This window comes from Copadichromis virginalis, linkage group LG10 (genome assembly GCF_057382275.1).
Source record: "Copadichromis virginalis isolate Kocher_CV1m ecotype Utaka linkage group LG10, C_Virginalis_male_GT1.1, whole genome shotgun sequence".
Lineage (NCBI taxonomy): Eukaryota > Metazoa > Chordata > Actinopteri > Cichliformes > Cichlidae > Copadichromis > Copadichromis virginalis.
Window position 1 is genome coordinate 23,474,354 of NC_140627.1, and position 14,844 is coordinate 23,489,197.

General features: G+C 39.7%; 1 protein-coding gene across 1 annotated transcript; it reads left to right on the plus strand.

Annotated features, from left to right (window-relative positions):
* The first annotated feature begins 4,251 nt into the window (after positions 1–4,251).
* On the plus strand, positions 4,252–14,408 carry LOC146700492 (leukocyte cell-derived chemotaxin-2). Its single transcript, XM_085470734.1, has 5 exons — positions 4,252–6,151; positions 10,385–10,690; positions 11,127–11,214; positions 11,544–11,689; positions 13,691–14,408. Exons 1-5 carry the CDS (start codon positions 6,100–6,102, stop codon positions 13,855–13,857), a joined length of 759 nt encoding a protein of 252 aa, XP_085326860.1. The 5' UTR covers positions 4,252–6,099; the 3' UTR covers positions 13,858–14,408.
* Positions 14,409–14,844: the final 436 nt, after the last annotated feature.

Genomic DNA, 14,844 nt, shown 5'->3' on the forward strand with positions numbered 1-14,844 from the left:
TAGTTTTTAGGTCCTTTTTAAGCAATTGTAGCCTTGCTCTCTCCAATAGCTATCATCCTCACTTTTCCTTATTGCTTCTGTTTAATTATGAGCAGCCATACAGCCATGTAGCATAATTAAACAGAAAGATGCCTGCAAACAAGTGCAAAGTGCACATTGCATATGCCAACCACCAACAAAAACCTTCCCCACCACCACAAGAGCATATGGCGGCGTAATAACTGAATCTACACCATTTAATTCTCATGAGTGATGGAAGTGATTAGAATAAACTGTTAGATGTTCCTTTGAATGTTTTCTTGGATATTCTTCAGGCTTACAACATTAAACATTTACTCCTTCATTTACTTTATTCATTTATTTATAGCATGACGCTCTCTGTTCTCATGAAGTGCTACACAATCCCGTCACGTGGCGACTCTGATTAGATACAACTCCGTGCTGTGTTTATGTGTGTAAACATTGTGATTGTGAACATTTCATCTGACTTACTACTTAACCTCCTTCAAGATAAGTCAGTACGTTTGTCTAAATTGACCCACCAGCTTTCCCAGTCCTTGTTTGTAATTATGTGGACAGTGACAAGAGGAAAAAGAGGCACTGAAAACTGTAACAACAAATCAAGCCAAGGTGATTATTAGCAAGCAACACAAAAGTTTTCTTTTTTTTCTCTGTTTAGGTTCTCTCTCTCTTGCACACATTTTCTGTTTATCTCTCTCTCCCGATCTCTTTCTGTGCTTCTATCAAGTTAGATACTGTTTGAATGATCACGTTCCCTGGCATGAGAGTGCTATGTAATTAACCTATGAGATTCTTGCTTTTGCAACGTGCTTCCTGCCTGCCTCAGTGGCCTAGTCTGGTGGATTATTACTGCCATCTTCTGGGGGGGAAAGTATTTAATATGAATATCCCTGCAGCAAACAGAAAAATGTGACAGAGGAAGGAGCTGACAAGTTTTTTTCTGAGATCATGGATAGCCGAGTCAAAAGAGACCAACAGGTAACTATGCAAAATGCAGTTTCTGTCCCTCTCTGTCCTATATCGCTACAGAAGCAACTACAGCCTGAGAAAATTTGATGGGGCCACCATGAAAAAAAGAAAGAAATTCACCAGTTCTTGAATGTAACCACGAGCCCCTAAAATCAAACATTTATACACACATCTATTACAAATAAAATAAAAGGCATCAGCTGGTTTCAGTTATTTACTTATTCAGCAAAAAGACAAAACCAATAATGAACCAATCCCGCTAACACATACTGTAAGCCACTGCTCTTCTATAGACTTTAGTAGCTGGATAAAAATAGCACATCAGTTAGCTTTACTCAGTTGTAGCTATAGATTCATAATAATCACTCTTCTTTCTCGTGGTTCTTGAAGCTGCTTAAAATACATCTCCTCACCTTGCTCATCAAGATGAGATATTCTATTTCAGCTGCAAACTGAACATCATGGGCAGGTAGACCCAAATAAAACAAAGCCTTTTGCAGGTTTATGTCACTCCACCTGCATCTCTTTAAGCATTTACTGCATGAGCCCAACAACACATTTTTCCATAGATTTTTTGTTTTTCACTGATACATGATGGGACGGCTTTCTTAATATCACATCTCTCTTTTAAAACAGAGTATTATCCCAACAGGGTTTCAGTGTATAATATTCACAGACACACATTGTCTTGCAACCATCATATCTGTGAAATGGTTTATGTTGCAACTTGGGGATACAATAGTACTTTTTTTCCCTTTGCCCTGTTACACAGGTGTATTAGTATCAATTTCTCTCTAATTATGTGTGCAGTAGGAGCCTACTAATGCTAATTATACACTGAAGCTACATTAAAGGAGTTTTATCTTGGAAGCGTGATGTAAAAATACTGTAATTATAGATAATGTGGGCGTAATTAGGTACCTCTTAATGAACAGACTTCAAGTGAGATGTTGTTTAGATGAGAGCAGGCATTAGATAGGAACTTACTTGAAATTTATTGTCCTCACTTACACAAATCAATTTCACCTATGCGAGTTTGGAACAACAATATTGGACGTGAAAATAAGGGTTATCTGGGCTGTCTGCTCATCAATGCAACCTCACAGAGCAGGCTAATCGACCCAGTGGCTTCTCTGTCTGTGTCTGCCACATTTAACACCTGGGATCTGCTTTCTCATAAACACAATATGTTTCTCAATTTCTTTTTGAAATAGAATTTCTAAGTACTGCTAAGTGCCGAACACGAAATTTGTGAGGGTTGTGTGATTGCTCTTCCTGCATGGCTGTTTTCAGCCGGTGCAAGTCTTGGAAAGTTTTATATAAAAGGAGAGACCCTGAATCAAACTCTCTCTAAGAAATCTCTCCTTTTTTTAGTCCCCAGCTGGGATCAGATAATGAGAGACTGACTTCCAGGTTTTTTTTGCTCTCTCTTCATTCATTTTTTTCCTACTCGGCCCCATCTTGTGCTGCCTACCTTTGCCTTCTTCCCGATCAAAGCAAAGGGATGTGATTCAGACATCTTTCTTGCTGTGCCTGATATTCTCTCCCTCCTCCGCAATGATCTATCAATCACAGAACCGTGTCTTGATGCATACGTCGCTGGACGTGGCCTGTGAGACGTCCATCCTCTTGGCCTATCACATTCTGTTGTTGTGTCCACTCATGCACAGTTCAAAGGCTCCAGTCTGAGCCTTTGAGCTTTCCCTTCCTCGCCAGTGAGCTAGTTTTACTTTGTCATCTGTGACTTCAACTTTTCTGTCCTTCACATCTTTTATTTGCTGTGTCACGGGCTGTGTTAGTTCTCTGAGAATGAAGGTTTTGAAGCAACATGAAGTAAATTTAGGTGTCAACTGACTATTTGTTTCAGCACAAGTGCTACTACATGGCTACCTTTTGGTAAATTTTTACTTCACCAGACAGCTTCATTAGAAAATAAAGAGACAGACAGACGCTGGTGAGTTTTTAAAGAGTCTATGGCTCCTTCCACTGTACTTTGATAAGATTTTTGCAACCATATGGTGTAGTGTAGTGTCCCACAGGCTCTGTGCATACACCGCATTATATGATTACATTTGTAGAATAACACTGCAACCATATGATGTAAGGACGCACCTTTGAGGTAGCCGAGGCTTAAGATTTCAGTCACATTCAGTCTCTTGCTCCATTGTCTCACTGCTTGTTACGGCTTGTGAAAATTCACAAGACAGATGAAAAACATAGATGGACATCTGTATATGCTGAAATGTCCTGTCTGGCTAAATGCTGTTGGTTTGTTCCCTACAGATATGGGCAGACTTCAGTTCAATGGCCTTTCAAACATAGGAAATGCTTTTAATAGAACAAATTATTAAGACTTTGGTGCCCCCTGTCTGCTGCCACCAGCACCATCAAGTTTATCCCACACCCTACAGCGCTCTGTTTGTCTGCTCAGGCTGGCTAAATACCCGCTCCCCAAGTCCCATGAATATGTTTACAAATCGACAGAGCCAAGTTGGTGTGACTGGGCCGCTGTGTTGCGAAAGCTGATTTAGACTCTCAAAGCTGTTCCAAGCCATAAACAGACCACAGAGTCTTTTCACAAGCCTGCTTTTGTGAGATGTTCTTTCTACCTAAGCAGCAAAGAGGTGCTAAAGAAATCAAATGAAAGAGTAAGAGTCAGGCTCATGCACATTAACCGCTCACCGTGTAAAAGGTAAAATATTGCTGCATTCTTTTAGTACTTTGTCTGCCAACACTTCTCAGTTGCAGTGCCTTCAACCTTCACAGGGAATAGCCTGGCTGTATGCTTTTTCTTTACAGATGACAGCGGCCTGAATGTCATTTGATGCAGGCCTGGCAGTGTGCTGAAGGGAACTGGAGGGAGAGGGAGGGAGGGTCAGGAGAATTAGAATGTATTTCAGGTCTAAAGCAAGTGCTGCATTGCTGCAACTCGTATCTCAGGGATGGAGGGAGTTCTAGGGGGAGGCGAGCGGAGGAGAGAAGGTGGGAGGAGGAGGAGGAGAAGGGTTTTGCAGCGAACTGTTGCTAGGAAACACTTGTGGCATCTCTTCTCTGTCTCCTTGAAATGCCAGAACTAACTGACAGAGAAGCAGGAGTGAAATGTCAGTTCTGTCCTCCCAGGAGTTTGAAGAATGTGATACATGTTTTTATTTAAGCAGCCATGTTTATCAAAGGGTTTTCACTGAGTCAACACCAGCCTTTCTTTCATGTTTGAGATGCAGATAGGCTAGCTGGAATTTCTGCTCATTTTCTATTTGCCCAGTCGACTGTCTTTGCTATTTCTCTCACTTCCCTGTGTTTTTTTTCACTTGTTCCCTCCCTCACTCGCTCAGTCTTGAGCACTACCACTTCAGCTCTAATTATTCTCTCCTTTTCTGTTCCCTTGTCTTTTATTAGTCTCCCTAATTCCCTCTCTTCTTTTTCAAATTCCAAGCCATATGGTCTATCAGTGTAATCCTCTGCCCAGATATTTGATTATCAAAGCTGTCTGGCTGCAAAAGGCTCAACTCTTTACCGGCTGCTATTGAATCCATTCCTCTGCTCTCAGTAAATTGTAAATTCAGAGAGAGCAACCAGCTGACCACAATACATCAGTAGAGAAAAATACACTTGGACGTACATACAGAGATATAGCCCTTCATTTTTGAAATTAATTTTGATTGGTTGCTGCAACGAAAGAACCACACATTTATCTCTGTGACTCATTTAAACAGATGTTTGAGTTGTACATCTGTTAACTCAATTACTAATTATTTATTATGAATCAACTCTAAATTCATCACAGCAAGGCCTATTCTGAGGGCTTTTATTAGTTTTTGTAAGTGCAGTAACCACATTTTGGGCATTCCCAGTTACTCAAGACAGAACACTTAGCTCCTTTCTTTGGCTAGAATACAATGTGTGTAACCTCAATTAAACCCTTTTTTCTCATCTCTGGCTTTCCCATTCTCTATTCTGCACAAAGCAATGTCTAAAATAGCCTACATTCACGTGTTTATCCATCCATCATTCATCCATGTACGTCTTTTTCACTCTCCCGGAGGGAGAGGAAGAAATTCATCATTGATTAACTTCCATTGCCTCGCGGAGGCAAATTATGCAATGAAAGATGCCAGTCTCACGGTATGAATATAATAATTTTTCTTTCTCCTTTTTTTCTTTTTTCTTCGTTGTTGTTGTCTCATTAAGCTTGACACAACAGTCAAGCACCTGCTGACTGCACCACATATACTAATGAGTTTATTGGAGGGGTGTAATTGGAGCCATGCTAGGAGTCAGAGTTCAGTGCAACTATGCATAACCTAATAGTGCCAGCGGTTGTTCCCACTACTGTGAAATTGGCAAAACAGTATAAACTTTATTTCTTGGAGACAATAAAAAGAACTTTAAAACATTTTTTAAATATTATAAGCATTTCATTGTTATATCACCTGTTGTATATTTAGATTAGCCATAACAGCTGGTGCTTTTCCCAAGTTACTATTTACTGTCTAATACATAAAACGAGTTTTTAACTGAAAGTTCTCAAGTAGATTTAATGTTTACTGAAGCCAAGCTGTGTGTGTGTGTGTGTGTGTGTGTGTGTGTGTGTGTGTGTGTGTGTGTGTGTGTGTGTCCTAATCTTTAGCTTTTAGTGTAGCAGTAGAAAGTAAGTAAACTTGAGCTTTTTGAGCCAGTAAAAGGGTATGCTTTCTAGCAGCCAATGTCAATATTGACAGTTGGGGGATGTCCTGTGGCTCAGGCGTGTAGCTTCCACAGCAGGCTGGTTTTCCAACAGTCCCTTCTTTGTGTTCCTTCCCACTGAGCTGGGAGCCACTCTTCAGCATCTGCACATGACTGGTAAGTCTAGTTCAATTTTCTATCTCTAAAAAGTCTCAGTATTATTCCATCATTTCCGTGTGTTCCTTTGAGATTTGAGACAGATTTCCTAGTATTATATTTAAAAAAAACCAAAACCCAAGCTATATTTTTAACTTTTTTTATTGAAGGATTTAGCCAGATAGTTGATATTGATACAAAGATTACATTTATCGGACACTTGTTTGATTAGATTAAAAACATTTTCTGTTGTTCATTCATCATTCTACAGAGTTTTTTTTTTCTGACCTGATGATGGGAAGACTGTTTAGGATCTGTGTCATATCTGCGCTCTTATTATGCTGTACGTAAGTCACTTTCGTATAAAATTGCCACCTGCAAAATGCACACTATTCTAGCGTGCATCATAGTGTATGGAATATGTCTGGGATATATTAGTAATTGTATTAAGTAGATCATACAGAAATGGACACGTGCATTCCCACAAAATACTTGAATCCACATGCTAAAAGTATGCATTAGGGTACATAGGACACAAATTTTCATTCAGCAGTGTAATAAGATTCCCATTATGGAAACAATAAATGGTGCATAAACATCTGCTTGGCCCTGCAAATTACCATGAACTGAGCCCTATTAGGAGACTGTAAACTCCTGTAAACATGAACCTTGGGGGGTTCGAGCCTATTGCCAGAGAGACTATGAGTTGGCGCAAGTGGATGACACATTTAAAGCATGACTGAGTGCTTAATGCAACATTACATCATTGCATCTAACTAAAAAGCTTAAGGCACAGTAACTCTGGGGGATTGCTGAGCGACATGAAAATGAGACAGCCATCTTTCTACTGAGATGAAAATGATTCGTGCACCACAGTGGACACAACCCTGCAGTTCCATGAGAGGTATCCAGTCAAGTGGAGTTAATGGAAATGTGCTTGCCAATCAGTGCTGTGTCTGTCTTTGCATGTGTTCATCTCTTCAGGTTAACTGTTAGTACCTTAACTGTTAACAGCCTAACACTGCAGCTGCTTTAAAATGTAGTAGAAGCCTGGCAATACATAAACAAACATTTAGTAAAACTGCAGCAAACCTTTAATGCTATCTAATTTTGCTGAGGCAAAAGGCACACTTGCACATGTCAAAAAAATTTGGTCTTTTCTAATTTAGTTCACATGCTGAGGAAAATTGCTTTTCCATGCCACAGCCACAACCATTCTGCCCACTCATTAAGGCCTTCTAGTGATAAGCAGCTTCTTTCAATCACTGAGCCCAATGTGTGTTCTTGTGCCAGGGCAGTGTGATTGAAATATTTTATGTGCTTCTGAGGTTAATGAAGAACAAAGACTCATGCCTGGGCAGGATAATTAGTATGCTGTCAGAATTAAACATACTATGAATAACTGAACTATGACTCTGTCTGTCTATATAGACAAGTAACACCATTCAACCCTGAAAAAAGGCGTCCTACAGTGTGTTAAGACTTACTTGGTGACTTTATTAACTAATCAAGAAAATGCAAGAAAAGTTTTTCCCTTAATACCTAAAAACTGCAATTTTGAAGGTGATCCTTTTAAAATAGTGTTTTTTTGTGGGGTCATTTTGAAGCAAACATCTATGTGAAGTATGACAGAATGTAACTGGTATCCCTAATATCTAAATCTAGTTGTAATATAAATAAACAGTCCAGTGAAAAAGTATTTATCCCCCTTCATGATTTCTTCTTTTTTTGCCATAGTTGTCACTCTTATGTGTTTCGTATCATCAAGCAAATTTTAATATTAGACAAAGGTACAAAACAGTGGATTGGACCGAACAGGTTTGAGCTGTGAAGTGATGTGAAAGACATTGTGGATTTAATCTGGGCAGTAGTCAGATGGGACTACAGGTGGGACCGAGGGTGAATGGGAGTCTGAAGAAGAGGGGAAGGTGGGGAGCTGGAGGACTTATTTCCCGCTAAGCATTCCCTAAGAGAGACTTTATTTCCCAAGCCAAGGAACTGATGATGCAAATAAGTGGAAGGATGGTTTTATTCTCTGAGGTGGAATCAGAGGTGGAGAATTAATGGGACATTGTGTCAGGCTTTAAATTATGGGAGCCAGGTCTGTAAGTGATGGTTAGGCTGAATCTGGTAAAAAGCAAAAGTTTAGATGTTTGGTGGTCTGAAGGTAATGGGGGTTGTCATGGTCGGTAAATACAACAAAGAGATGCTCAGCTTGCTCCATCCAGTGTCTCCGTTCTTTGAGGACTAACTTGATGGCCAGCAGTTCATGGGCGCCAACAATGCACTGAGTGAATTTTGCCATTTTTCTGTTGAAATAAGACAACTCCTACCTCAGAATCTGACGCGTCCACTTCCACAATGAACTGCTGAGATGGGTCTGGTTGAATAAGAACAAGGCCATGGCAAAGAGTTTCACTGGAAGGCAAACTTTGGAGAAGTCAGTAATAGACAAGGAGGTTTTCCTTAGGTCATGGATAGAGTGGCAACATTCAAAAAGCATTAGAGCTCTTCTCTCCATTAACATACAGCTTCTCCAGAAGGCATTGGAGGAGCTGCTGGACTTACAGTGTTCTGAGATGGACTTTAAAAATCAAATTGTCATCCAGGTAAACAAGAATAAAACAAAGAAAATCACATTTCAGAAAGTCACAGAGAATGTCATTGACAAGCATTTGGAAAACAGTAGGACCATTGGTAAGACCAAAGGGCATTACCAGGTATAAGAAGTGTCACAGGTGAGTACTGAAGGCTGTTTTCCTTAATGCACAACAGACAGTGTTGGGAAGGTTACTTTTAAAATGTATTCCGTTACAGAATACATGCCCCAAAATGTATTCTGTAACGTATTCCGTTACGTTACTCAATGAGAGTAACGTATTCTGAATACTTTGGATTACTTAATATATTATCGTGCTTTTTACAACAACGTGAATGTACTATTGCTGTGTGATTTATTACTATTACTGAAGGTCCGCGACTCCGAACTGTAGTAAAGGGACCTCTGACTAATACGGCGGGGTCCCTGTCGGCTCAAAGCCGAAAAATAGCTTTACTTTGTTGTGTGGGTCAATTTTTCTTGCGAGAGACAGAGAGAGGCGTTGAAAGACTGCTCCAACGGAACTTATTGTTTTCGGAGGAAAACACGAACACGGTGTACAGTCGAGTCTTAATAGCTTACTTACAACTGGGCTCGTCAGGCACTCTTCTTGGCTGCAGTGGTTATTATTATATTTACATGCTTCCAGCTCCCGTTTTTCCTCGATGACAACTCGTACCTTTCCACTCGCCTTTTTCTCCCTCCTCGCGCTCACAGACACATAACGTGTATGGCAGTCCATTCTCCCTGCAACACGGACTATACTGCCCATGATGCTACATTCTTTAGAGCTATGCTTGTAGCATTCTGCCTGTTAGCTTAGCACAACAACAACAACGAAAAGGCGCTCTCTCACCCAGGAAACACAGTCGCAGAAAGAGAGAGAGAGCGTCGCCCTGTAACCATGGCAACCGTAACGCTGCCGCCTGGAACGAAAGAACGTAGCTGTCAAACAAAACCCAAACAGTCCTGACCCGCGACAAAATGAAACAGGAAAGTACCGCAGTGTAATCCATTTATTTCAACAAAGTAACTGTATTCTGAATACCACCTTTTTAAACGGTAACTGTAACGGAATACAGTTACTCATATTTTGTATTCTAAATACGTAACGGCGGTACATGTATTCCGTTACTCCCTAACACTGACAACAGATGTTATGCATTATGGAGATCCAGCTTGGAAAAAAAAACTGTAGCCCACTGCAGGAGTTCAAAGGCAGATAAAAGGAGCAGTAATGGTACTTATTTTGTGCAAATCTCTGAAATCAATGCAAGAATGGAGAGTTTTCTCTTTCTTCTCGACAAAGAGGAAGCATGCGCCAAAAGGAGAAGAAGACGGATGAATACTTCCATCTACAAGAGAGTCCATGATGTACTTTTCCATTGCTTCACATTCTAGTTTAGTTAAACTGTAGAGTCAACTAGTGGGCAGTGAGGCTTCTGGAAGTAAATCTGTAAAACAATCAAAAGGATGGTGAGGAGGGAGAAAGAAAGCTGGATCGTTTCCGAACACTTCTGCTAAATCATGGTACACTTCAGGAACAGATTATAGGTTAGGTGGTTCAGACTGAGGAGAGAGATTTGGAGGTGAGGCATACTTTAGGCAGTTTTGGTGACACCGTGGACTCCAGCTTGAGATACTTTGCAGCCCCGGTCTATATTGCAATTATGAGTTTTGAGCGACTCTGAATTGGATAAGCAGATGCAAATGGATGTAGCAAAAATGCAAAAAAAAAAAAAAGTAGAAATCAGGAAGGGAGCATATACTTTTTCACAGACTGTAAGTGGTATTAACTGAACAGAAAGAAAATCTGCTGCTTCATATTCCAAATACTGCATAACTCATTCCAAATATCAGTCTCAGAAAAGTTTGATTTAATCCTTCAACCTGGAAATTTTCTAGCCATTCTCTTTTTTAATCCTTTCTCCATTACACTCTTAACTCTAACTCTCATTTCATTTCATCTCTCCCAAGATGTGGTGTTAAGTGGCGCTTTAGAACATGGAGAGAGAAAAAAGGAACAAATTCAAAGCCCTGACAAGAACAGCAGCAGACTCAAGGTGAAGGGAAATTTCACAAGTTCTAATGACAGGAGGCCAAAGGCTGTGACTCCAGGAAAGAAAGTCAAATCAGGAAGCAAGAGAGTGTTCATGGGACCTAGAAGTGACATCAGCTGCACTAGATTGGGAGGCATCTGCCAGCCAGTCCGTTACATCTGCCAAGACCGATACCTCAAAGACAAGTGTTCAGGGGCCAAGACGCGCCAGTGCTGCATGCCAGGTATGATAGAAATATGCATCTGCCCATATCGAAATGTTACAATAACACAAACCTCCTGCAAACTTCTTCAGATGGTCACAAACACACAGCTCATTCTTTTTTTCTGCCAAGAAGGAATTAAAATGGATTTGCAGAGTTTTTTTCAAGTCTGACTCATGAAAACATTATTGTGGGAGTGAGGCTGTATGTGTGGGTAACACAAAACTGATGGAGAAGACATCAGTAAATGACATTTGAATAGTGCCTTTCTGCTGTAATTGGCCTTATTTCCACATGAATAGAGCATGAGTCACAGTCAGTGGATGTTAAAACATATTTTTAAAAATATCGTCTTTATGCTTGGCCTTTTGGCGTGCAGTGCTGCAGCTTTTAATATGGTGCCTATTTTGGAAGGAGAAGTATTATCTAACCTATTTCATTTTACCTCTCTCTGTAGTCCAAGCCTGGAGCATGCTTTGTGCCGGTCACCACAACAGAGTGAGGGCTTGTGATGCGTACGGCTGTGGAGCTTTTAACTCCCAAAGGTGACTAATCCTGATCAGATCTTTATCTCAGAGCCCACAGAGGATTACTCATACTGCAACATGCAGACGCTGATACTGCCCCATGTCTAGTTTTGTATAGTATCCAAGCCTGATCCCTACAATGACAAAGCACATTTTTACCAAACCACTTGGAATTAATGATGAGTGAAGCTTTGTCTGGGTAGAAGGCTGACTTTCTGTAGACAAAGATGATGTCCAAATAACTAATCAGAGATTTTTGTTCTGGCCAGATTAAGATGACTAATTGAATCTAGCCTTTTCTGATGGCAAACTAATGCCAGTCTCCTCTGTCACATGTCTTTTTACAGAGGTAATGGCCTTTATAAAGCAGTGGACCTTGTATGTGATGACTATTCGATCATCAACACAATATTTTCAGGCTCTCTGGCCGGTCCAGTGAGTCGGAAAGACCCAGCTGGTTATCAGTTTGATGGAGTCAAACTCCTCAGTGATGGTAAGAGGGACAAGATGCTAGCACAATACCTGAAAGTTAGCAAAGCAAGGAAAATTACAGTGTTTTTAAAACTGTAGATGTGAGTCTCAATCAAAATAAACAGGACAAAGACTTTGCAGGTCTTTACCGATTCCTGTACCAGATAAAGACCTATTTCAGTAGATATTTAGCACATCATTAGGATGAATCAGTGACTGCATGAATAGCTGTACCCAAACATACGTCAAATCATCCAGTACTTGTCTAAATATTTCAGTTGGAACCAAAGTGGCAGACCAGTCAAATGGCCTACCAGAATATCATTCAAAGACCCATGTTGTTAGTATGGCCATAAGTCGGTGTGCAAGTCTGTTTCAATTTCTAAAAAATTCAATTTAGAAGTCCATTGAGATATTTTTATAACTGAAAATAAGCATAAACCAGGTTTAATTAAATCCTTGTAACCTTGTAGTGTTGCCTGTGAATTCCTTTAATCTACTGTATAGTTCCATGGCTAGGGCAAAGGCGAGGCCATGCTATTATGGTAGAGGCATTGCATGAGAATGAAAAGGAATGATTTAAAGGGATTAGTTAAGGTGCTGAAACGCGAGCGGAGACTGCATTGACCTCCTGATAGCCCCTAAGATCGGGGTCTATGTGAAACCCCACTAAAGGCTGTTCATGAGTAATGACCCCCCATAAGGGCCATCATTAGAGAAAAAAGGGAATGCATCTGTGTATGTGCCTAAAATACCCATGTATTCCTTTGCGGTGTATACCTATTTGTATGTGTATATGTGCTCATGCGTGGTAATGTGTTTTGAGACCATCCTGAGCTGATAAGGTGCTGGAATGATGAGTAAACATCATTAGTCCTCATTCTGCCTCTCACCTTATAATTGAAGTGTATTATCAGAAGAACACATGTACTGTCAGCTCCTTTCATCTCCGGGTAAAGCACAGACATGATTAGACATCACAGAGACACATTACCTCACCGTGATGCCCACATTAATGCTGAGACACTGATCATTAAGTGCTTTTAAGATTTAATGATGTTGGTGAGTTTGCTGTAGAACTACTTTTAGGTTGTTTGTTTCTAGGTTGGCAGCCGGCTTGTTTAGGTGGATGGTAAAGGCGAGATCTAAGGTTTTTTTTAGGGTCTTGAGCCTGCATTTGTAACATTTGTAAACGCTGGAAGAGGATTTTAGCTGCACAAGTGAACTATTCATATGCCAACGATAAAGTGAATGCTAAACCCACCTTACCACAGCTATATCCTTCAGCCAAACTAGGGAAATAAGCTAACAGGGTAAAACCACACAAGTTGAAAGTCTTGGAGTTTCAGGCACGAGCTTATTACCAAGCCAACCTTCTTCCATCTTGGGAATATTGCCAAAATCCACCCTTTGCTCAGTCCGAAAAACTTGTTCATGCACTCATCTCTTTTAGTTTGGATTACTACAATGCACTTTTTTTCTGGTCTGCAACTTAATCAGAATTCTGTTGCAAGCTTAGTAACTAAAATGCATAACAGAGGGCACTAGTTTTATTAGAGCTACACTGGCTTCCCAATTCTACAGACTTGATTTAAAAATGTTCTCACTTATATAAAATCAAAAAGCCAGACTCACACTCTTATCCCCCACACCCATCTGTCAGATATCCAATACTCCTCACAGAGAAAAACTGGAAATACAGCCATTTTGCTCTCAATTTCTGGATCAGACTGCTGGAAAACATTAAGGAAGCAAACTCTACAAATAACTAGAGTTAACAAGCTCAAAATGAGGCCGTCACATTCATACAGAGCATTTTCCTCATCAGTTTCATATGATTTACATGTGATTGATAGCAAGTTATAAAACAGTAAACTCAAACTCTTTGGTGTGTAGTCAATAAGCACTTTATTCAGCTGAGTTAGCTTAAGTCATTGATTTGTCTGAGCATTTTTTTAAGGGTGATATTAAGGAATTAATTCCCACAAAATAATTGATTTATATTTGTTTTGGTCCCATTTAGTACACTGCGTGAAGATCTTCAACATCCGTCCTTATCGTTACTCCGGCCCGGTAACTCAAGGAGAGGCCTTGGGCTATTTACTGCCACTGCAAGAACAGTTCCCTGGCATCACATCACACCTGGAGCTGCAAATGTGTGATGGTACTGATCCTTCACCCTTCATATAAACCTTTATTTCCATGTGTTATACAACTGAGGCACCATGCGTCCTTGTCTTTTTTACGTGGTGCATGCCCCTGCACATAAAATCCCTAATGCTAATAAGAATTTATATAGACTTATTTGCTTTCCGATTTCTTACTATGAGCAACTTTTACTTGGCTACTCTGACACTTTTTGTAAGTGTTAATTCTTCTTATTCTCTATTATAGCCATAAAAAAATGTTGGTCTGTATTTTTACAATAACTTAACAAAGATGCATTGTATTGTTTTTCTTACAATAACACTTATTTAAAACACATTTCTACAAACTTGTGATGACCAGCGTTACTATACTTGATAACTGTCTGTCTCCATTTCTCAGTTTTTACAACCATTTAAATTTTTTGTAATACTTTATATCGAATACAAACAAAAGGATGTTTTCTAAAAAGTTACGAGTCATATGTTTAACATTTTCCTTCTCCTTTTCTGTGAAAAATGTCCCATCTCACATCCCATCACTCATAACCGTGACTTTATTTTTCAACAATGGAATAAATATAAAGTTTCATTTCTTCTTTTGTCTGAAGTGCTTTCTATTTCAAAGTTAAAAATGAGGCTGTCAAATATTTTCCCCATCTTAAAAATAGCAAGTTTATTCAACACAAACTTTATTCAATTTTTTTAAATTATATTACCAATATCTTCCATCATATTCATCTGATATCTACAGATGGGGAGATTTCCACATGTACAGTACTAATGTAATGAGTATGGCACACCAAAAGATGGAGCTATTTTAAAACAAACCTGACACTGGCCCTCAGCAGTCATCCTGGTGACATATCAGCAAAGAAATGTTGACCGTAACTGCAAGTATTCTGAGTTTGTACAAATCTAAATACTAAACAATAAACCATAGAGTGATAGTGTTGTGTTACCAGGATGGAAAAATAAATATTAACACATTTCCAGTTTACTAATCACATCATCTTATGACTAATAATCACAT